Raw genomic sequence first — 23,230 nt, forward strand, 5'->3', positions numbered from 1 at the left:
TCTCTTCCCACCAGTCTAAAAAGCAAGCAAACAAGCAAAACAACCACCTTGCAAAATCCTTCTAGGTTTACCTCTCTGGCACTCTTCCATATATTTTCGAAATTATCTGTTGAAAACAATTAGTATCTTATAAAGAGAGAGTGAGAAAATCCCATAATCCATTTATGTAATAAAGGTTAAGCTTTGGTATCACAATACCAGGAAGTACCGTATTTTTTGCACCATAACACTCCCTTTTTTCCTCCTAGAAAGTAAGGGGAAATGTCTGTGCGTGTTATGGAGGAAATGCCTACAGGTTGCATGCCTACGGATTTTCCTCCTCTAAAAACTACGTGCGTGTTATGGTCGGGTGCATGTTATAGAGCGAAAAATACGGTAATTAACCTCTTAGCAGAATGGAAAGCTACCACTCACAATGCTTCTTTGAGCTATGTGGAAGTTCCTGGGTGCAGCATTTATGTAACTTATGGATAGATAGATCAATCAATCAATCAATCAATCAATCAATCAATCAACCAACCAACCAACCAATAGATAGTATTTACAAATATATAGTTTCACTTTTGGTGGATTACTTCAATAAGCACACTATTGTGATGTTTGATGAGACTTTACTTGCTGAAACAGAACAGCAGTGGCTACTGGGAAACCCACAAAAATATAGTCCACGGCGTATGAAGTACACAGGCCTGAACAGAGGCATTCCTCACCTTGGCTTTATAAATGCACAGAAATTCAGGACTTTCTAGCCATGTGTCCAAGGGGCTTTCTGCCTACCTTGCCAGTTTCCTAGCTGTTTGCCACTAAATTGGAACAAATGTCAAACTGCCAATTGGACGTGCCAATTCCTTTTTTTAAAAAATAAACATTATTTTATTTATGATTTTCAATTTTATACATATCAATAGTTTTATAATCACTTTAGCATTTAAAAACTTGACCTTTCCCCCTCTTTCTGTGGTTCCTTAAATTTATTTTTAATATTTTCAGCATATCAAATTTATGCAGGCAGAGGGCCTTCTTGGTAGTGGCGCCCACCCTGTGGAACGCCCTCCCATCAAATTTCAAGGAATTAAACGACTATCTAACCTTTAGAAGACATCTGAAGGCAGCCCTGTATTGCAAAATTTTTAATATTTTGTATTTTATTGCTTTATTATTATTATTATTATTATTATTATTATTCCGTTGGGTGCCACCCAGAGTGGCTGGGGAAGCCCAGCCAGATGGGTGGGGTATAAATAATAAATTAATATACAGTAATAATAATAATTTTTATATACCTTAATTTGCTCATTTATTCTTCTACTTTAAATATATACTCTTATGAAACTGCAGGTTATTACAATAATCCTGCCAATGTTCTTATCTTTTTACAGTTTACTTGTAAATATTCAATAAACCATTTCGATTCTTTTATAAAAAGTTTGTTATCTTGATTTCTTATTTTTCCAGTAAGTTTCGCCATCTCTGCATATTCCATAAGTTTCTGTAGGCATTCTTCTTTTGCTGGGACTTCTGCTTCTTTCCATTTTTGGGTGAGTAACATTCTTGCCACTGTAGTCACATACATGAATAAATTTCCATACAGTTTGGGTAGTTCTGTCCCTATATTTCCCAAATGGAAAGCTTCTGGATGTTGTTTTTACAAACATTATTTTAAACATCTTTTTCATTATATATCGTTTCCCAGTGAGCTTTAACTTTACTGTAAGACCACCACATATGATAAAAAGAACCTTCTTTCTCTTTACATTTCCAGCACTTATTTAATATGGATTTATACATTTTTGCCAATTTACTCAGTGTTAGATACCATCGATATATCATTTTCATATAATTTTCTCTTAAACATAACATGCTGTAAATTTCATATCCGTTTTCCACAATCTTTCCCATGCTTCCATGTCTATATTAAGACCAATATCTATTGCCCAATGTATCACTGAGGATTTTACTTGCTCATCCCTTGTCTCCCATTCCAATAATATCTAATACATTTTAGACAACACTTTTACATTTCATTCCAACAGGTCTCTCTCCGGTTGTGATATTTGTTCCCCAAACCCTTATATACTATCTTTCTTAAATACTTCATTCAAATGATGCTATTGTATCCATGTTGTTAATTTTCCTGATAATTCCTTAAATTATTTCAATTGATACTCTCCTCCTTCTTGTTTTAATAAATTTAAATAAATTGTACAGCCTTCTATCATATTATTTTTCTTTACTGCTATAGCTTCCAACAGTGATTGCCAAAGTGGTGTTTTTACCTTTAATAGATTTTTGTATTTATACCATACTCTATATAATTTTTTCCAAATTATATGATTTTTAAATCCTTTATGTACTTTCACCTTTTTATACCATAAATGAGCATGCCAACCAAAAATATTACTATGACCTTCTAAGTCTAGAATATGTGAATTTTCCAATGTCATCCATTCCTTCGGCCAACAAAGCCTAGAAGCTTCATAGTATAATCTGATATCTGGCAGGGAGAAACCTCCTCTCTCTTTTGCATCTATCAATATTTTATATTTTATTCTCGGTTTTTTCTCTTGCCAAATATATTTTTGCCATACGTTGAAACAATCTGTCTTGCCAATCACTGGAATTGTTTGAAACAAAAATAACATTCTAGGTAATACATTCATTTTTATAGTTGACACTCTGCCTAATAGTGAAAGATTCATTATGCTCTATATTTGCAAATTTATTTTAATAACTTCCCAAGTTGATGAATGTGCCAATTCAACAGTAAACAGCAAGTTTTCCATGGGGAAAGTAGGCTGGATGTTGAGACCCTGCTAATCCCTGGATCCAGCAAGTGGTAGCATCTAAGCATGGATTCAAATTCCTGGTGAGGTGATAGCCTAAGTATGGGTTGTTAAGCTAACAAAGGAAGTGACTCTTTGCCAGTAGTTAGAAAGACAAAGGCCAGAGCTGAGAGTAGAGATATGTGATCTAGAGACTTTGGAAGCTAGAAGGAGGCAGAAGTCAGAGAGTCAGAGACATGCCTGATTTCTGCTGGAAATCAAGGGCATGGCCATGAGAGAAACAAGACCTTGTGTTAATGCTGTGAACCCCTCCATCGTAGGCTTGGGTTGTATATGTGTGTAAATAAACCATATATTTTAAAGGCACCACAGTCTCCACTGTCCCTCATTCTGAGGAAACGGGACCCCGGGATCCCTGGAATCTGGCACTGCTTGGAGATTGTGGTGGCGTGCAACAATATGTTGTATTTAATCAGAGTGTTGTATAGTGCTATGAGGATCTCCTACATTTTAAAACATTACAAACATCAGCAATAACAACTGTCATCCAGTAATAGAACCAGATGCAAATTCATAGTTTTGCTGTGGGTTAAACCACTGAGCCTAGGACTTGCCGATCAGAAGGTCGGTGGTTCAATTCACCACAACGGGGTGAGCTCCCGTTGCTCGGTCCTTGCTCCTGCCAACCTAGCAGTTCGAAAGCATGTCAAAGTGCAAGTAGATAAATAGGTACCACTCTGGCGGGAAGGTAAACGGCATTTCTGTGCGCTGCTCTGGTTCGCCAGAAGTGGCTTAGTCATGCTGGCTACATGACCCGGAAGCTGTACGCCGGCTCCCTCAGCCAATAAAGTGAGATGAGCGCCGCAACCCCAGAGTCAGTCACGACTGGACCTAATGGTCAGGGGTCCCTTTACCTTTACCTTTACCTTTAAGGGACCACGAGGATCATCTAGTCCAACTTCCTGCAGTGCAACAACGTGGGGCTTGAACCCACAACCCTGAGATTTAAGACTCTTGTGCTCTACCAACTGAGCTGTTGCCTCTGATGCCTTGCAAATTTTGCATATTAGAACCAACTCATTCATAGAATCATAGAATCATAGAGTTGGAAGAGACCACAAGGGCCATCGAGTCCAACCCCCTGCCAAGCAGGAAACACCGTCAGAGCACTCCTGACATATGGTTGTCAAGCCTCTGCTTAAAGACCTCCAAAGTAGGAGACTCCGCCACACTCCTTGGCAGCAAATTCCACTGTCGAACAGCTCTTACTGTCAGGAAGTTCTTCCTAATGTTTAGGTGGAATCTTCTTTCTTGTAATTTGAATCCATTGCTCCGTGTACGCTTCTCTGGAGCAGCAGAAAACAACCTTTCTCCCTCCTCTATGTGACATCCTTTTATATATTTGAACATGGCTATCATATCACCCCTTAACCTCCTCTTCTCCAGGCTAAACATGCCCAGCTCCCTTAGCCGTTCCTCATAAGGCATCGTTTCCAGGCCTTTGACCATTTTGGTTGCCCTCCTCTGGACACGTTCCAGTTTGTCAGTGTCCTTCTTGAATTGTGGTGCCCAGAACTGGACACAGTACTCCAGGTGAGGTCTGACCAGAGCAGAATACAGTGGCACTATTACTTCCCTTGATCTAGATGCTATACTCCTATTGATGCAGCCCAGAATTGCATTGGCTTTTTTAGCTGCCGCGTCACACTGTTGGCTCATGTCAAGTTTGTGGTCAACCAAGACTCCTAGATCCTTTTCACATGTACTGCTCTCAAGCCAGGTGTCACCCATCTTGTATTTATGCCTCTCATTTTTTTTGCCTAAGTGCAATACTTTACATTTCTCCCTGTTAAAATTCATCATGTTTGTTTTGGCCCAGTTCTCTAATCTGTCAAGGTCGTTCGGGTCATTCGAGATCTCTAAAACACCATTTCCTCTGAAGCGTACTGTAAGTTTTATCATCTCACAGCTTTGGCACTCTCTTGGGCAATCCTTGCTCAACTTCTGGGAAGGAATGCTGTGGCTTCTCAGTTTGTTTCGCAACACATTTTTATTGTTGCCCAGATGTAAGTTTTAAGGCTGATGATGGGAAACAAGATTTCAAGTGCACCTCTGTATGTGAAGTGTCATTTCTTCCCAAGTCATGCACTGCCACGTGCCTATAAAGTTCATCTCCTACACTCGATTCGGTCGCGTTGATTGTATTGTTCACCTGCTGGTCAGTATTACAGCACACACACGAGTTGCCATTTTGTGCACATAGCTGGGGAGGTCTAGCTGCAGAGACCAAAATACTCTTATAGGTGTGGTCAGACAACCTTCTTTGTAAGACAACGGCTTTAGCTGGCCAGTTAAGTACTTCCATTCACATGTCCAAAGAGTACCCTGTTGCCATGGAGACAAAGGAATGGGCCTTTCCCCCATCTTTTCTGGCTGGATATCACATCATTCTAGGAGAGAGAACAATAGGCCAAGGGTGGCAATATGTGTGAACGAAAGAGAGTTTTGCCTCAGGCTGGAAGCTGGAAGAACAGAGGTTTGTCTTGCTTTGTGCAGGACCTAGAGTTGTGGCTTGGGGATCTCCCTGGGAATCTAATGGGAGAGGCAAGATCTTCTAGAGCAGTGGCTTTCAACCAGTGTGCTGTGGCACCCTGGGGTGCCTTGAATGATGGTCAGGGGTACCGTGGGCGACACTGGCCTCTGTCCCTCTTTCCTCCCCTCCTTGCTCTGATGCCCTTTTGTTTCTCTGTCTCCCAAAGGCTTACACAACTGTTTATTGCAGCAGCCCTGGCTATAAGTTCCACAGATGAATGGTGCCTCTGGAAGGCATCTCTCTTTGCAGTATGTGTGTGTGTGGGGGGGGGAGGGCAGCTCATAGACCAGGGATGGCAGCAGCAGCTGCCTGGAAGACTCCCAAGGAGAAGAAAAAGAAGAGTTTGGATTTGATATCCTGCTTTATCGCTTCCCGAAGGAGCCTCAAAGCGGCTAACATTCTCCTTTCCCTTCCTCCCCCACAACAAACACTCTGTGAGGTGAGTGGGGCTGAGAGACTTCAAAGAAGTGTGACTAGCCCAAGGTCACCCAGCAGCTGCATGTGGAAGAGCGGAGACATGAACCCGGTTCACCAGATTATGAGTCTACCGCTCTTAATCACTACACCACACTGGTGTAGGAGAGGGGAGGGGAGAGGAGACTGAGTGAACACTACACAAGGGAGGGTGTAATAATAATAATAATAATAATAATAATAATAATAATAATAATAATAATAGTATTTTATTTATACCCCGTCTTTGGGGTCAGGGCGGCTAACACCAGATATATAATACAGTGGTACCTCGGGTTACATACGCTTCAGGTTACATATGCTTCAGGTTACAGACTCCACTAACCCAGAAATATTACCTCAGGTTAAGAACTTTGCTTCAGGATGAGAACAGAAATCGTGCTCCGGCGGCGTGGCGGCAGCTGGAGGCCCCATTAGCTAAAGTGGTGCTTCAGATTAAGAACAGTTTCAGGTTAAGAACGGACCTCTGGAATGAATTAAGTACTTAAACAGAGTTACCACTGTACATTAAAAACACAAAATCAAACAACTGATAACTCAAAATCACAGTAAAATCAAAATAAAATTAAGTGGCCAACCCACGAATCACAGCCATGAAGGTAAGGATATTAAATATTTGCCAGGCCCAGTCACCCATGCTGGTCCCATATGGGCCGATAGAAAGGGCCAAGGGAGCCACTTACATACAGGGTTTCATGGAAAGAAGGGGGTCAGAATGGGCCCGGACTAAAGGCCTGGCGGAACAGCTCCGTCTTGCAGGCCCTGTGGAAAGATCTCAAATCTGAGAGGCTGCCAGCTCTGCAAGCAAGGGTTGACATAACTGGGTTCCTGAGCCCCACAGGGGGGTTGCAGAAAGAATGTAGTTGGTTAAAAGAGCTGTGGACTCAAAAAGGTTGAAAACCTCTGTGTTAGTGCTGTGAGCCCTTCCATCCTAGGCTCAGGTTGTGTAACTAAAACCATACATCCTAAAGACACCACAGTCTGCACTGCCCTTCATTCCAAGGAAACAAAACCCTTGGGCAGCCCTGGAAGTCCTTGAATCTCATCGCTTGGAGACTGAGGTGTGCACAACAATACTTTAAATCATCTCCTTTTGGTGTAGACATGGCTGAATAGGGCCCAACACTGGAGGGATTACATGTGACTACTGCTGCAGCTGGTGGGCAGCAGAGAGAGAGTGCAGAGATCTAACACCAGCCTTTGTTTGCTTTGAGAGGGGCACACCAATCCACTCTGTGCATGCAGTCGTTGCTGCAGCTGGCACGAGTATGCTAACGAAGTTGGAATGACTCTTTGAGCACAGTCACATCAGTTTAGTGGAACCACAAGTGTAGGGCAAAATCCGTATCCTGGCAAAAGCTCTTTGCAGTAATTAATCAAAACGAGTTTCCCCCTTCCAGGATGGGAGAGCAGATGATTTAAAAGGTAGATGATTAAAAAGGAAGGCAGGGATTGTAAAGTAATTAGTCTGATCGATATATCTGCTAAACTTTATGCCTGGTTCCATCTGGGAATACAAGAACCTGCTAAGCAGATGAAAACTCTGTTACAGTTGAAAAACAATCTGTTTCTGGAAAAAGTGACTCAACAATTGGCTACGTTTTGCTTTCTATAATCTGAACCAGAGAGGGGAGGAAACAAACATATTTCTTGCCAGTTTTAGTTACAGGCAGCAGAGATGGTGGGTCAACGGCTCAGTTCAACATGGATCACAGAGGACTTTGGTTAGCTCAGGGTTTATCTCTGCAGAACCTCAGGCCCAAGGGCAGAATGTGAACCATATATTTCTAGCTGGCCCTCAGGAGCCTGCTCAGGGCACACGACACCCTTGCTGGCTCTTCTCCACGCACACCCTTGAATGCTTGAGCCTGGCTGGAATGTGCCCTTGAGTTTTGATAATGCTTTTTCGGTTGCCTGGATAGAGATGGGGCATGTCTTTACAGGAGAGGACCTCGGTCTTTCAAATTTCAGCGGCACCCTGTGCAAGGCCAAAATTCAGCACCCCCTTGCCTTCTGTTCTGCTCAATGCTCTACGGCTACGTCTTAGTTGTGATGCCTTGTGGTGCCCCCTAGGCTTGGTGCCCAGCATGGTGGAACCATTCACCTTGCCCTAAAATTGCCTTTGGTGTGTAGAAACCTCAGACTTGGAACATAGCCTATGGTGCAAATGTAGAAGTCACAGCTGTAGTCCAGCCTACTTTTTGCCACTGGCCATGCCTATGATAAGTCTCATGGAGATGTTGTGGAGCATACGAGGCGTTGGATGACAGGGAGGAGTGGGATCAGAGAGCTGGGGAAAGGTCCTGTCAGGCTGTGGAGCTGGGAGCCTGTGATCCCAAGAGCAATGTGTCCCAGTGGAGGGACTCTGGAGCTTGGGAGATGGAGATCTGGATCCCCAGTAAGGGCCAAGTGGGTTGTCAGGAGAATGGCCCACACTTGTGCCACCAGATACTGCAAGTGTAATATCTCTACCCACGGCTCTGTCTCAGGTGCTTCCCTCCCCACACCAGCAAGAGTTAATCCCTTCTAGTTGTTTTTAATATTGTGTTTTAATTGTTGTAACCTGCCCTGGGAGCTGAGGGGGAAAGGTGGGTTTACCCTCACGCTCATCATCTGACTAATCGTGTCCTTGTTGTCAGCAATGCTTCACAACTGCATTCCCATGGTCTTGAAATTATTATTTTTTGTTTTAAAAAATACAGCTTGCCTAAATGGTAAACATGACCATCATCGGAAAATGCTTTCCTGTCTGGTTTTTGATTTTTTTATTCATATATTTGGTCCTATTACATATGATTGACAACGTTCAGAATTACAGAAAACATACTGTATACGTTTGCCAAAAGGAAAGAAGTGATTATATAGCGTTCCTTACATGCCAGAATGAACAAATGCCATGTATTGTTTTTAATATTCAATTGGGAGCTGCTGAGGAAACTCAGCTAGATGGGCGGAGTAATAATAATAATAATAATAATAATAATAATAATAATAATAATAAATATTCCAGATAGTAATTCTGCAAGTACTGCAGTAGCTCATTATTATGCATATTGCTGCAGGATATCAAACTTATAACTACTGCCAAGAATTTCACATTAGAATTTGCAAAGCTGTGAACATAATGAAGAAGATCCACTCCCAACCAGCGTGGGATACTCAGCTGCTGCTTGAGGGTTTCCCCCAGGTATCAGGGGGGCCACGGTGAGAACTGGATGCTGGACTAGATGGGCCATTGGCCTGATCCTGCAGGGCTCTTCTTAAGTTCTTAAGCTGTAGTTTGGATGACTGTGTCATGAGAAGTAGGCCTATGTGGTGATCAGGTAGCGGAATTCCCAAGGTAATTTGTGTGTGTGTGTGTGTGTGTGTGTGTGTGTGACTCCGTATGCCTATTTTCCAGGGACAGTCCTGGATTTACAGAAGCCGCCCTAGTTTCTGATTTGATACTGGAAAGTACAGCAGTATATTGGTTTTTGAACATAATCCATTCTGGAAGACCATTTGACTTCTGAAACATTCGAAAACAAAGGTGCAAAGGGGGGTCTGCAAATTAAGTGGAGAAAATTGAAAAAACCCGCAGCGGAAGCCGTTTGACTTCTGAGGCACATTTGAAAATGGAAGCATTTATATCCGGGTTTTCAGCATTTAAAAGCCGAAATGTTTGGCTTCCAAGATGTTCAAAAACCGAAGTACCACTGCACCACTTTTCCTTAGAACATCCTTATTTCCACTGGAAAAATGTTGGAGTGTGTATGTCTGTGTCTCTCTCTGTGTGTAGATCTATATCTATATCTATATCTATATCTATATCTATATCTATATCTATATAGCTGCCCTCACTCACACTGACCTGCATGTGTGAGCTACGTCTAGACATTGATTAATACTTTCCTTTGGCCTCCTGTCATTTCCCCACAAGCACCTACACCTTGATACGTTTCTGGGCAACCAGGAAATAGACAGTCTTACAATCACTATGTATTGGTGAATAGCTATTTTTGGCCCCTTCAGACCATAAGATATCAAAGCCTGCCTCTGTCACTGCACTGTCTACAGTTTCCTTCTCAAGGTAAAGGCAGAAAAATGGGCGCTGGCCAACCACGTAGAAGCTTCCTCCGAGAGCTACCAGGAGCACAAGGTGCCCCCTGGGCTTTACAAGGGAGCCAACGTTCTTCAAGGCGGCACGGTAGGCAGCCACGTCTTTGCAGGCCGAGTCCAAGCAAAATGCGGAAGTCACACAGCTAGCTTGGGCCACCACCAGTGGAGCCAAGGGGTTGACTTGGGTCACATCACATTTCAGCACTCGCTGGATGGTGCTTCGTACCTTCTCTCCCTTTTCTACCCATTTCTCCCTGGGGAAGAGCAAAGGTGGGGAAGAGCAGGAAACAGTGAGCATGCAAACCTCCTTTTCTGGCAAGCCAGCAGCCTTGTCCCCCTGCAGGAGCATGTGAAATAAAGCAACTTCTTTATTAAAATATTCAGCTACCACTTTCCCAGTTGCTGAAAGTGGATTACAGAGCTGGAAGGGGTGTGAAAAGTGCTTTGCTGCTGGTGGTGGACAGCATGTGCCTTAATTTTGTTGCACTGGTCAAATTGGCCTGGCAGGCTTTTGCAGAAGTATGAAAGCTGCCATCCTTGTTTAGAGGTGAAATGGGGATGGGTGTGTACAGGCCAGCTGCCACATTCTGGTCCCATCCTAGGTGGTGGCCATATTTCTGTTATAAGGAATATGCATTCTAAAAACAGCAGCAGAAGACTCTTGCAGCACCTTTAACACAATCCTAATCAGACCTACTCTGAAATAAATCCTATTGAATTTAGCAGCGCTTACTGCTAGGTTATTATTGCAGCCTAAGAAACTTAAGAAAGTAAGTCCAGTTCATCAGATGCATGGGGATTATGTGTTTATTAGGACAAGCTATTTAAAGCAATTCACAAATACCTCCCTTTCTGTAGTATTCCCAAGTGTAGGTCCCTGAATGGTCACTCTGATCAGAAACCAGAATGTTGTGCTGTGCCCCTCTATAAATGTCGTTACTTAGTATAAACTTGTGGAGAAACTATAGCGGAAATGTCCAAATCTACCAAGGATGCTGCAAAAGAGGGTTCCCAGCATTGGCAAGAGGTTGCACTAGATTGAAGTACTTTCAAACTGTTCCATGAGTTTATTAATGGATGGAAGTTAAAAGCCCAGTACCTGTCTCCCTCCAGCTCACACACATATTTCAGAGCCTGGCTCCAATCAAAAGCCTCTGGGTCCTTCTTCAACCACCTCTTAATCTCCTCCCTGTTCTGGTCAGTGTAATCTGTGGCAATGATCTCTCGGAAGGACCCGCAGGAAGAGAGAAATTGGTAGATAGTGGGTCCGCTTCCAATATCAATCAGTGTGTCTCCTTTAATGCCATCTGCATTTGAAAATGATAATGAGGTTACTGTTACACCCACACCCACACACGATTTCTCATCTTGGCCACATTTTGCCTGCCCTCACTGGGATGATGATGGCATCTTTTGCACAGGGTGACAAATTGAAGTGGCAGTAGACTTATTTGCTCATGGGGTCTGAATCATAAGACGCATGCAAAGTTCCTGGATAATAATAAAAGCTTGGTATGCCTATATGTCCAACTGCATGCACTAAAATATCCTCTTTCTCCTCATTAATAATACTAATTAATTTATATAGCACCACCACTGTGCACGGGGAATGATAGAATGCAACAGGGAGCTTACAGGGTCAAGAGGGACAATGTATACCATTCCATTATTTCCCCTTTCCCATCAAGGAAGCTGACTGAATCACAGGCACTAGCAGAGAAAGAGGAGTGCGGGGGAGCGCACCGTCCCCGGCAGGGCGATCCCATTGGGGTGACATCACGACTGCCCCCCGCGCCTGTGCTGGGTGCCCAGCCCTCGCAGGCGGAGTGCCCCGCCCCCGGGGAGCGCACCATCCCTGCCTGCTCTCTGCCCCCCCAGTGCTGGAGCATGAAACTCTGCCACTGCTCAGAGGCCATTGCCCTTCAAATATATGAAGGGTTCAACGGGTACTTATCCCACCCAACAGTTATGCTGCTCTGATTTCAATTTGCTTGCTGTACACTTATTCATACAAAACATGAATTTGGAAGCATTCTCTCCATCATGAACAACAAATTGACAAAGCTCAGCCAGCCCACCAGTGCCAGAAAGCAGTCTATGGGGTACTCACCCACGGTGAAAGTTTTGTGGAATTTTTGCAGATAAAATGTTAGGGCCCTATTTTCTTGGGTGCCATCTTCCTTGCTGAAGGAATAGTACATTTTTAAATAATCTTTTGGAGCAAAATGCTTCCCGTAAACATCTTTCCCAGTGAAGTCCCCCTCCATCCTTCCTCCAAGTCTGCAATGCACACAAGTGTTCCTTTCCATTCTCATTGATCCAACCTCCCACCCCACCCCAACACATATCCCTGCCTATTCCTGGAATGAAATCTCTTTCCAGTTGTGGACGTCATCTGGAGAACATTTGGAATTATTAACTAGTGCTGCTACTGCTGGGGTAAACCTCTTGCAGGATGGGCAGGTTTGGTTTGTCCAATAATAGATAATGCTTAGGAAATCTAGGAAATTTGCAAAAGTTGTTTACTTCTAAAGGTGAAACCTCACTTTCTTACAACTTAACTCTTATTAATTTATCCCCTATAAAAACAGATCATTTGTATTCAAATAATAAATTAATCAATTCATCAACCTAGATCATCAATCAGTATAGTATTATCAGTTCAGCAATTCATTAATTCATCAGTTATTCTGGCCTTCATCAGTTGAATCTATCAGTTCATCCATAAAATAGATAGTATCAAATAGGAAATACTGCAGGGATAAGCCGTTTGCAGGATGGGTAGGTTTGGTTTGTCAAATATTATCTCAATAGCTAATGCTTAAGGAACTGGGTGCCTCTTAAATATCCACATAATGTAGTTGCCAACTTTTCAGCTGCCTCTAATCCCCTCTCTTTAACAGCAGCCCAGCCCAAAGATGTTAATGAAAAAGGAACTGCCTCTAGTGGTATTCCAGCTGCTGGATAAGCTTAGCTATTTCATTTCTGTTTGGGGGAATGCTCTTAAACAGGGGTCAGCAAACTTTTTCAGCAGGGGGCCGGTTCACTGTCCCTCAGACCTTGTGGGGGGCTGGACTATATTTTGAAGAAGAAGAAAAAAGAATGAATTCCTATGCCCCACAAATAACCCAGAGATGCATTTTAAATAAAAGCACACATTCTACTCCTGTAAAAACACCAGACAGGCCCCACAAATATCCCAGAGATGCATTTTAAATAAAAGGACACATTCTACTCATGTAAAAACACGCTGATTCCCAGACTGTCTGGGGGCCGGATTGAGAAGGTGATTGGGCCAGATACGGTCCCCGGGCCTTAGTTTGCCTACCCATGCTCTTAAAGGTACAGAAGCAACACAAGGGTTGGGGGAGATGCCTCCTCTGTCAGAATATGGCAGTTCCATTCTTCTTGCCTCCTCTTTTTAAAAAATAGGATATAGGGGTAAGGAAGTGTTTTGTATAATAGAAAAGTCTTGGGCCTCTACATTTGCCAAGTTTTCTCAGACAGTTACACAACCAAGAACTAGGGAGGAACAGAGAAAAGCGGGGAGACAGAGTCCATTTCCACCTGGGAACCAACATTTTATCTCTGTTGAACATGGAGGCTGACATTCAGTTTGCTGGTATACACACCTGCTGTTCCATCAGTTGTGAAGGTGGACTCAGGGTACCTCCTGCAAGGGCCAAATTAAATGTGATGATGAAACACCAGTCTTTGTATTTATTATGCAAGTCTTTACAAAAAATGCAAATAGCATCAGTTGGGAGACGTGATATTTATTGGGATTGTGGCAGGCATGGGGGGGGGGTTTGACCCATTCCTCCTGTACTATGACCCTCAGGAAAATCCCATCCATTTTGCACAAGAGGGATATCTCTCATTGGCACCAATGGGGTATATTCCTCAAAAGAAATGCAAGCTCCAGTAAAAAGGAGGGTGCCTCAAAACCACTCCCTTGCATTAGTGCTGTCAAATTACCAGTTCTGAATGTTTTCTTCCACTCTGTAAGGTAAAGGTAAAGGGACCCCTGACCATTAGGTCCAGTTGTGACCGACTCTGGGGTTGCAGCGCTCATCTTGCTTTATTGGCCGAGGGAGCTGGCATCCAGCTTCCGGGTCATATGGCCAGCATGACTAAGCCGCTTCTGGAAAACCAGAGCAGCGCACGGAAATGCCGTTTACCTTCCCGCTGGAGTGGTACCTATTTATCTACTTGCACTTTGGTGTGCTTTCGAACTGCTAGGTTGGCAGGAGCAGGGACCGAGCAACGGGAGCTCACCCCTTCACAGGGATTTGAACCGCCGACCTTCTGATCGGCAAGTCCTAGGCTCTGTGGTTTAACCCACATTGCCACACAATGTGACTCGTCTGAGCATGTATGTACACACAAGGAAAATGCACGGGTGTGCTGTAGTACTTTGTGCGCAAATTATAATCACATACCACTGGGCAGTTCTGTGCTTTCCCCTTTAAAAGTCCTGGCATGGTTCATGGAAGCTTTGTGAAATCTCTGCCCAGAAGGAGCCTCGTAAGGGCTCATAGCCAAAAAATGAAGGGAAGCTCTTGCACAATCGAACATTTAACTTTAGCCTTTGGACTGGGTCTTGAACTTCTGTTCCGAAATTCCTCTGTGATTTGAACTGTGGATTCAGGCATGCTGGTGTGCCAGACAATTTGAAATTGAACAAAGCTGGCATTCAAAAGCACACCAAAGCTCTTGCGGGAAACGACTATGTCGAAAGGGCATAGATACATGTTTAGGGTTCCCAGATCTCCGACTGGAGACTGGAGATGCACCCTTCCTCACAACAGCTACATATGAAGAGGCTTCTAGGTGGCGTCACGTATCTCTAGGGTTAGTATTTTTATTTCCTTTTATTTCCTCTATTTTAATTCCAGAGAAATCTCTGCATGGTTTACAAAAATATAACATTTTAAAAATATTCCAAACAATAAAACTTGAAAAAAACCCCTATGATGCTGTGAATTTCAAAGCATGAATACGGGTGCAGCAAAGAATAGGGTGTTGCCTGAATGCCTTGTGCTAATGTACCAAAGCATTCTCTCAGTAAAAGTCAACAGGAGAACCTCAACAAGAGTCTTGGCTCAATTCCAGGTGGTCAGGACACTGGCTGACTTCTCCCTTCCCTCCTGATGGAAGGGCCTGGCTGGGAGAAGCTACACCAGGACCCTTTGAAGGCTCAGAGGAATGGCAGGGCCTTGGAGGAGAAAGGGCACATGGCTCCACAGGAAACCTGCTGCTCTTCCTCTTCCACAGCCCCCTCCATGGGCTCACTCTCATCAGCATGGAGCCCCAGGGAAGGTTGCCAAGGCAAATGGCTTGGTTTTGTCTCTGCTGACTGACTGGCAGCTGCTCCCCCTGGGATTCAGGGAGTTTCCAGTCCCACCTGCAGTTGCCTTTGGGGATTGAACCCAGAGCCTCCTGCACGCACAGAAGTCTGCTGTTTCAACATCACATTTAATTTGGCCCTTGCAGGAGGTATCTTGTTAATAATTCCAAATGTTCCCCAGATGAAGTCCACAACTGGACAGAGATTTCATTCCAGGAATAGGCCGGGATATGTTTTGGGGTGGAGTGGGAGGTTGGATCAATGAGAATGGAAAGGAACAAATGTCATTTGTGTGTATTGCAGACTTGGAGGAAGGATGGAGGGGGACTTCACTGGGAAAGATGTTTACGGGAAGCATTTTGCTCCAAAAGATTATTTAAAAATGTACTATTCCTTCAGCAAGGAAGACGGCTCTCAAGAAGATGCTCTCCTAAATTTTTATCTGCAAAAATTCCACAAAACTTTCACCGTGGGTGAGTACCCCATAGACTGCTTTCTGGCACTGGTGGGCTGGCTGAGCTTTGTCAATTTGTCGTTCATGATGGAGAGAATGCTTCCAAATTAATATCCTTTTTTTTACAAGCGTGTCCACCTTTTGCAAAATTTCCAGGGGTCATCCCGTTCCCACAAGAATCGTGGTGGGAGGCAGAAGTGGGATCAACCACCCTTTATCCCTGGAGCATTTGTTGTTGGGGCCGAGGACAGTGAGCCAGTGGGTCACTTCTCAGACCAATTAGTTATTTCACTGGGCAAGTGGCCAAGAGGACTCACTGCCCCTTTGCTAGGTCCCCAAGCTGCTATTCAGCCGGGTCAAGAATTTTGTTTTGATCCAAACAATCACTTCCTTGATCAAATTTTCCACAGCCAGCTGGAATAGTTCAGTTCATAGAGTGGCTGCATGTCCAGCTTTGCAAAGGACAGCCCTCACATGAAGGAGTGCCAGAGGAACAATCCTCTCTCTGGACATCCTCTGTCCCGTTCAGTTGTTCCTTAAAGATGCAAAACCCTAAGAAAAGAGAGCAGGAGGATTGCCTTGAAATTGCCCTCCACTGCTGAGCTTCTAGACAGCAGACTGAGCTAGTCATCCGGCCACAGCAGTCCCACTGTGGTGAAATGGACTGTGATTCTGTTCAAATTATAGTATAATGATTTCAAAAAAGAAGAGATGAGGAAGAAAAGCATGTAGCATTTTTAAAAAACAAACCAGCTTAATCTAAGCATGCATAAAAATCCATGTGTTGGTAAAGATGCATTCTATTTGGGGAAATTGCTTGGAAAACATGCATGAAATGGATGCACCTTGCTCAACCTTCTGCATGAGAAGCTGCCCTAAAAAATCCCAATTGTTCTTTTGCATCTGATCACTGTTGGCCATTGCTGGGCAACCTGTAACCTCCATGGTTGTGCACTCCTCTCAGCCAGCATGGCCAATAGGCAGGGGCGATGGAAATTGCCAGCCAGTAACATCTGGAAGGCAAAGGTTTCTCCTTCCAGGGAAAACTGTATTGGCCACTGACCCTAAAAAGTGTGACATTAGATGTTTTGTATGAATAAGTGTATGGCAAGCAAGTTCATATCAGAGCAGTCATTCCAGCTTGCAGCAGGATATTCCGTAGCACTGGAAAAACTACAATTGTCTTCCTGCCCACAGCATAACTGTTGGGTGGGAGGAGTATCCTTTTGGAATATACATTGTCTCCTTTGAGCCTGTAAGCTCCCTGTTGCATTCTATAATGCCCCATGCACAGTGGTGGTTAAATATATTAATTAATATTGTTAATGAGGAGGAAGAGGATATTTTAGTGCATACAGTTGGACATAGAGGCATACCAAGCTTGTGTTATTATCCAGGAACTTTGCATGCATCTTATGATTCAAACCCCATGAGAAGTCTACTGCCACTTCAATTTGTCACCCTGTGCAAAAGATGCCATCATCATCCCAGTGAGGGCAGACAAATTGTGGCCAAGATGAGGAATCGTGTGTGGGTGTGGGTGTAACAGTAACCTCATTATCATTTTCAAATGCAGATGGCGTTAAAGGAGACACTCTGATTGATATTGGAAGCGGACCCACTATCTACCAATTTCTCTCTTCCTGCGGGTCCTTCCGAGAGATCATTGCCACAGATTACACTGACCAGAACAGGGAGGAGATTAAGAGGTGGTTGAAGAAGGACCCAGATGCTTTTGACTGGAGCCAGGCTCTGAAATATGTGTGTGAGCTGGAGGGAGACAGGTACTGGGCTTTTAACTTCCATCCATTAATAAACTCATGGAACAGTTTGAAAGTACTTCAATCTAGTGCAACCTCTTGCCAATGCTGGGAACCCTCTTTTGCAGCATCCTTGGTAGATTTGGACATTTCAGCTATAGTTTCTCCACAAGTTTATACTAAGTAATGACATTTATAGAGGGGCACAGCACAACATTCTGGTTTCTGATCAGAGTGACCATTCAGGGACCTACACTTGGGAATACTACAGAAAGGGAGGTATTTGTGAATTGCTTTAAATAGCTTGTCCTAACAAACACATAATCTCCATGCATCTGATGAACTGGACTTACTTTCTTAAGTTTCTTAGGCTGCAACAATAACCTAGCAGTAAGCGCTGCTAAATTCAATAGGATTTATTTCAGAGTAGGCCTGATTAGGATTGTGTTAAAGGTGCTGCAAGAGTCTTCTGCGGCTGTTTTTAGAATGCATATTCCTTATAACAGAAATATGGCCACCACCTAGGATGGGACCAGAATGTGGCAGCTGGCCTGTACACACCCATCCCCATTTCACCTCTAAACAAGGATGGCAGCTTTCATACTTCTGCAAAAGCCTGCCAGGCCAATTTGACCAGTGCAACAAAATTAAGGCACATGCTGTCCACCACCAGCAGCAAAGCACTTTTCACACCCCTTCCAGCTCTGTAATCCACTTTCAGCAACTGGGAAAGCGGTAGCTGAATATTTTTATAAACAGGTTGCTTTATTTCACATGTTCCTGCAGGGGGACGAGGTTGCTGGCTTGCCAGAAAAGGAGGTTTGCATGCTCACTGTTTCCTGCTCTTTCCCACCTTTGCTCTTCCCCAGGGAGAAATGGGTAGAAAAGGGAGAGAAGGTACGAAGCACCATCCGGCGAGTGCTGAAATGTGATGTGACCCAAGTCAATCCCTTGGCTCCGCTGGTGGTGGCCCAAGCTAGCTGTGTGACTTCCGCATTTTGCTTGGAATCGGCCTGCAAAGACGTGACTGCCTACCGTGCTGCCTTGAAGAATGTTGGCTCCCTTGTAAAGCCCGGGGGGCACCTTGTGCTCCTGGTAGCTCTCGGAGGAAACTTCTACATGGCTGGCGAGCAAATGTTCTTCAGCCTTTACCTTGAGAAGGAAACTGTAGACAGTGCAGTGACAGAGGCAGGCTTTGATATCTTATGGTCTGAAGGGGCCAATAATAGCTATTCACCAACATATAGTGATTGTAAGAATGTCTATTTCCTAGTTGCCCAGAAACGTATCAAGGTGTAGGTGCTTGTGGGGAAATGACAGGAGGCCAAAGGAAAGCAATAATCCAGACATAGCCACACATGCAGATCAGTGTGAGGGCAGCTATATATCTATATCTATATCTATATCTATATCTATATCTATATCTATATCTATATCTATATCTATATCTATATCTATATCTATATCTATATCTATATCTATATCTATATCTATATCTATATCTATATATCTATATCTATATCTATATCTATATCTATATCTATATCTATATCTATATCTATATCTATATCTATATCTATATCTATATCTATATCATCTATATCTATACACACACACACACACACACACGTGTCAAACCCTCCAATATTTTTCCAGTGAAAATAAGGATGTTCTAAGGAAAAGCGGTACAGTGGTACCTTGGTTTTCGAACATCTTGGAAGCCGAATGTTTTGGTTTTCGAATGTCAAAAATCTGGAAGTAAATGCTTCCATTTTTGAATGCACCTCAAAAGTCAAACGGCTTCCATTGAGGTTTTTTTTCTTCATTTTTCTCTATTGAATTTGCAGACCTCCCTTTGCACCTCGGTTTTCAAATGTTCAGAAGTCAAATGGTCTTCCGGAATGGATTACGTTCGAAAACCAAGGTACCGCTATACTTTCGAAGATCAAATCAGAAACTAGGGCGGCTTCTGTAAATCCAGGACTGTCCCTGGAAAATAGGGATATGGAGTCTCTCTCTCTCTCACACACACACATACACACACACAAATAACCTTGGGAATTCCGCTACGTGATCACCACATAGGCCTGCCTCTCATGACACAGTTATCCAAACTACAGCTTAAGAACTTAAGAAGAGCCCTGCAGGATCAGGCCAATGGCCCATCTAGTCCAGCTTCCTGTTCTCACCGTGGCCCCCCTGATCCCTGGGGGAAACCCTCAAGCAGCAGCTGAGTATCCCACGCTGGTTGGGAGTGGATCTTCTTCATTATGTTCACAGCTTTGCAAATGCTAATGTGAAATTCTTGGTAGTAGGCATAAGTTTGATATCCTGCAGCATAATAATGAGCTACTGCATTACCTGCAGAATTATAATCTGGAATATACATGGCATTGGTTCATTCCGGCATGTAACGCTATAATCACTTCTTTCCTTTTGGCTCATGTATACAGTACGTTTTCTGTAATTCTGAACATTGTCAATCATATGCAATGTGACCAAATATATGAATAAAAAATCTGAAACCAGACAAGAGAGCATTTTCAGATGATGGCAATGTTTACCATTTAGGCAAGCTGTATTTTTTAAAACAAAAAATAATTTTAAGATCATGAGAATTCAGTTGTGAAGCATTGCTGACAACAAGGACACGATTAGTCAAATAATGAGGGTGAGGATAAACCCACCTTTCCCCCTCAGCTCCCAGGGCAGTTACAACAATTAAAACACAATATTAAAAACTTACAGAAATGAGGTGGATCATAAAAATATCTCAGGTGTTAGAAGCCAGAGTTTTTAGGGAAAATAGAGATGCAGAAGCCACAAAGCCACTATGTTCCTAGTACTCCAGGAGGGAAATATGACCCAAATTGCTCAAATCTGCTTTTCACACCATTGGCATATTAGAACACCATCCCTGAAATCAATAGAGGTGAATGAGAATAATGCGAGATGAAAGGATTCTGCTTAAACCTCGTCTATTCTATTTGTGTTACATGCAACAAGCAATAGGTAACAGCTGAAAAGTTCCTGTTGAGTAAACTGCAACAGAACCTTTGCAGGGAGTCACTGCTGGTGTGTATAAAAACCACCAAGTCTAGTTTACGACAGCTTCTGCCACTGCAGAGAAGCTTTGCCTTATTTCAACATTGCTAGAGATATTATTTCCAGACCACTCCTGACATCACCTTATTTGACCCAAACAGACACACAGAAAGAGAGAGTGAGAGCGAGCCAGCGAGAGAGAGCTAAGATTTCAATCTGGGACAATATAAAACTGCCTTCCATTCAGTATCAATTAACACCTCATTTATTCCAGTGGTTTCTGCAAGAAGAAGAAGAAAAATTCTCAAATACACATTTAGAGGGGGATAAATTGTCTAGCAAGTTCTCATCTAAATTGTAGAAAGGTTGACTGACCACATAGCCAATCATGAATATGGTTGCTTTGGAGAATTTCCTATTCGCTTCAAACAAGGAGTATCTGATTTTAATATTAGGTTTTTACACTGTTGTAACCTGCATTGGGACTTTATGGTGAAGGATAGGCAGGAAAACTAATCATTATTATTTATTCATCATCATCATTAGTAGTAGGCTGTCTCTCCCATTCACAAGCACAGAGGTGAATTTCAGGACCCCTTCACTCATCTCACTGCTTCCTCCTGGGAAAACTCACTGTTTACCTCTCAGCTGGTTTTTCTGCAGATTGATGTTGCAGCAGGGCAAATGAAAAATCAGGAAAACACAGGACAAGTGGCAAACCTCTTGGACCTGAGCTTTCTGGGCACGAGACAAGCAGAAGTGTGGCTGAGCCTGTAATGTTGCACAATCACTGTGGCAATCGAGGAATTCAGTGCAATAGCTGCGCTTATGGGAATTCGTTGCGAAAGAGATTGCACATTTATTCTGCAACGAAGTTACCAGCAACTTGCTTTTGCATTCTCTTCTGCAACAATATTCTCTTGCATGCTCAGGCTCTGCACTCTCTCTGCCCCCCACCTCTTTGATGGCAAGGTAAATAAAGGACACAGCACGGCTTGAATGGGGTCAAGTTTATTGACAACAAATGTAAGAGGTTTGGCACAGGCAATTGGGCAACCATTTACTTCTGGCCTGCCTGCCGGAAGTGACACCAAGGCTCAACCCAGCAGCGGGGGTTCCCATGACTTACATCAAATAAGGGGGACCCCTGCGGGGGTCAATGCCAATGCCAGATTTACATATAAGCTAAACAATCTATAGCTTAGGGTCCCACTCTCTTGGGGGCCCCCAAAAAAATTGAAGGAAAAGAAACTGGATGTACATTTCCAAAATATAAGATAAAAAACAAATAACATAAACCCTACATACAGCAACAGTGTTGTGTGTTGTGTAGGCTCCTATTAGTTCCATAAATTGCCATATTTATAGCATATATTTGTTAAGTTGTGGGTGAACATATCAGGTGACACAGCAATTCTCCAACAGCTCTTGTTTATTCACAGGTCAGAACAGAACTGAACTGAAGGGTTCAGCCAGCCTGCTTATATAGAGTTCCAGTACAACGTAACTGTAACAACTTTCTGTAACTATCCAATCACTGAACGTCACTTTTGATCCCTTATTTGCATATGTGGACCTGAGTAAAAACTATCTACAGTATCCCCCTGCTGGCCCAGGGTGAGAACTTCAGTACATAACAATATTCAACACAAAAAACAGTGACAATTTGTTGTTGACAAAGGACATTGGACATATAAAGGGCCCCATTACCTTCAGTAGCTTAGGGCCTCATCAAATCTAAATCCGGCCCTGGTCACTGCCTTGAGGAGAGCTGAGGTCCAAGCTGCTGCCCAGACCCAGAAGCAACTCCTCCCAGACCCCTTTAACAAGATACCCTAGATTTTGAGAGGCGCAGGCAGAGATTGCTCCCCAACCAAGACTAAGGCTTACCCAATGCCTAAACCACTGAATTGGTGACGTTTCCTTCTTAGAATTACTTTATTATTTCAAAAAGTGAAAATCCAAACACGAGAGTTGTTGGGCTTTTTTTGGGGGGGGGAGTTGTTGTTGAGCTGTGTTTTTTTTTAAAAGTTTGCTTTTTAGTTGCGCTTTCTAAAAAAAGTTTTTGAGCTATTTTTAATAAAATTTGCCAAAATCTACACTTCCGACATGGGTTGCCATATGTCCAGATTTTCCTGGACATTTCGGCAATTTCCACCAGTACGCAGTTTCCAACTGCCCTATTCTGCCTATGTCCAGGAAATTCTGTATGTATGGCAACCCTAAAATAGAGGACAATTCCCCCTTCAAAGGAGGGTACATGACCATTCCAGCAGAAGAGCATCTTCTTACCACATCCTGCCCCACCTCCAGGGACAGCGGGCAGGGGAAACAAACAACAACAAAAAAAAAACTGTGACAGAGCCAGTGCCTACAGACAAAGGCAGAACCCCTTTAGGACCAGCGGACTAAGCAGGCTTTCTGTTGGTTCCACACCATTGCTGGAGCAATGATTTGTGCATTGAACTTGCCACTCTTTTAAACCAAGTTGTCATTAAGGATTTATGGAAGGATGACTGTACTTTCAGGCCACATCCTATGCATGGATTTAGAGTTATAACCTAGCCTGAAAAGCTTGGAATCGGGAAGAAAAAGCAGTGGATTCAAATGTGATTGGACCCAGTCTCTTGTTACTATGAGCCAGGCCGATGCTGAGCTTCTCTGAGGCCCTGG

At 43.3% G+C, this 23,230-nt stretch overlaps 2 protein-coding genes across 2 annotated transcripts; one reads left to right on the forward strand and one right to left on the reverse strand.

The window, feature by feature from the left end:
• Positions 1 to 9,128: 9,128 nt before the first annotated feature.
• Positions 9,129 to 12,248, reverse strand: LOC310696048 (indolethylamine N-methyltransferase-like). The gene is made up of 3 exons (XM_083481191.1): positions 12,059 to 12,248; positions 11,048 to 11,255; positions 9,129 to 10,202 (listed from the first exon to the last, which is right to left on the reverse strand). Exons 1-3 carry the CDS (start codon positions 12,213 to 12,215, stop codon positions 9,773 to 9,775), a joined length of 795 nt encoding a protein of 264 aa, XP_083337317.1. The 5' UTR covers positions 12,216 to 12,248; the 3' UTR covers positions 9,129 to 9,772.
• Positions 12,249 to 15,512: 3,264 nt separating this feature from the next.
• On the forward strand, positions 15,513 to 18,905 carry LOC310695924 (nicotinamide N-methyltransferase-like). Its single transcript, XM_083480866.1, has 3 exons — positions 15,513 to 15,771; positions 17,329 to 17,536; positions 18,382 to 18,905. Exons 1-3 carry the CDS (start codon positions 15,615 to 15,617, stop codon positions 18,809 to 18,811), a joined length of 795 nt encoding a protein of 264 aa, XP_083336992.1. The 5' UTR covers positions 15,513 to 15,614; the 3' UTR covers positions 18,812 to 18,905.
• Positions 18,906 to 23,230: the final 4,325 nt, after the last annotated feature.

The sequence above is a fragment of the Podarcis liolepis genome (genome assembly GCF_965112155.1).
Source record: "Podarcis liolepis genome assembly, chromosome: 16".
NCBI classification, from domain to species: Eukaryota; Metazoa; Chordata; class Lepidosauria; order Squamata; family Lacertidae; genus Podarcis; species Podarcis liolepis.

Coding starts and splice junctions, on each gene's coding strand:
- LOC310696048 (XM_083481191.1), bottom strand. CDS start 12,215: ATGGAGGGGGACTTCACTGGGAAAGATGTTTACGGGAAGCATTTTGCT. Junction 11,256..12,058: donor CCACAAAACTTTCACCGTGG/GTGAGTACCCCA, acceptor TTTCAAATGCAG/ATGGCATTAAAGGAGACACA. Junction 10,203..11,047: donor TGTGAGCTGGAGGGAGACAG/GTACTGGGCTTT, acceptor GCTCTTCCCCAG/GGAGAAATGGGTAGAAAAGG.
- LOC310695924 (XM_083480866.1), top strand. CDS start 15,615: ATGGAGGGGGACTTCACTGGGAAAGATGTTTACGGGAAGCATTTTGCT. Junction 15,772..17,328: donor CCACAAAACTTTCACCGTGG/GTGAGTACCCCA, acceptor TTTCAAATGCAG/ATGGCGTTAAAGGAGACACT. Junction 17,537..18,381: donor TGTGAGCTGGAGGGAGACAG/GTACTGGGCTTT, acceptor GCTCTTCCCCAG/GGAGAAATGGGTAGAAAAGG.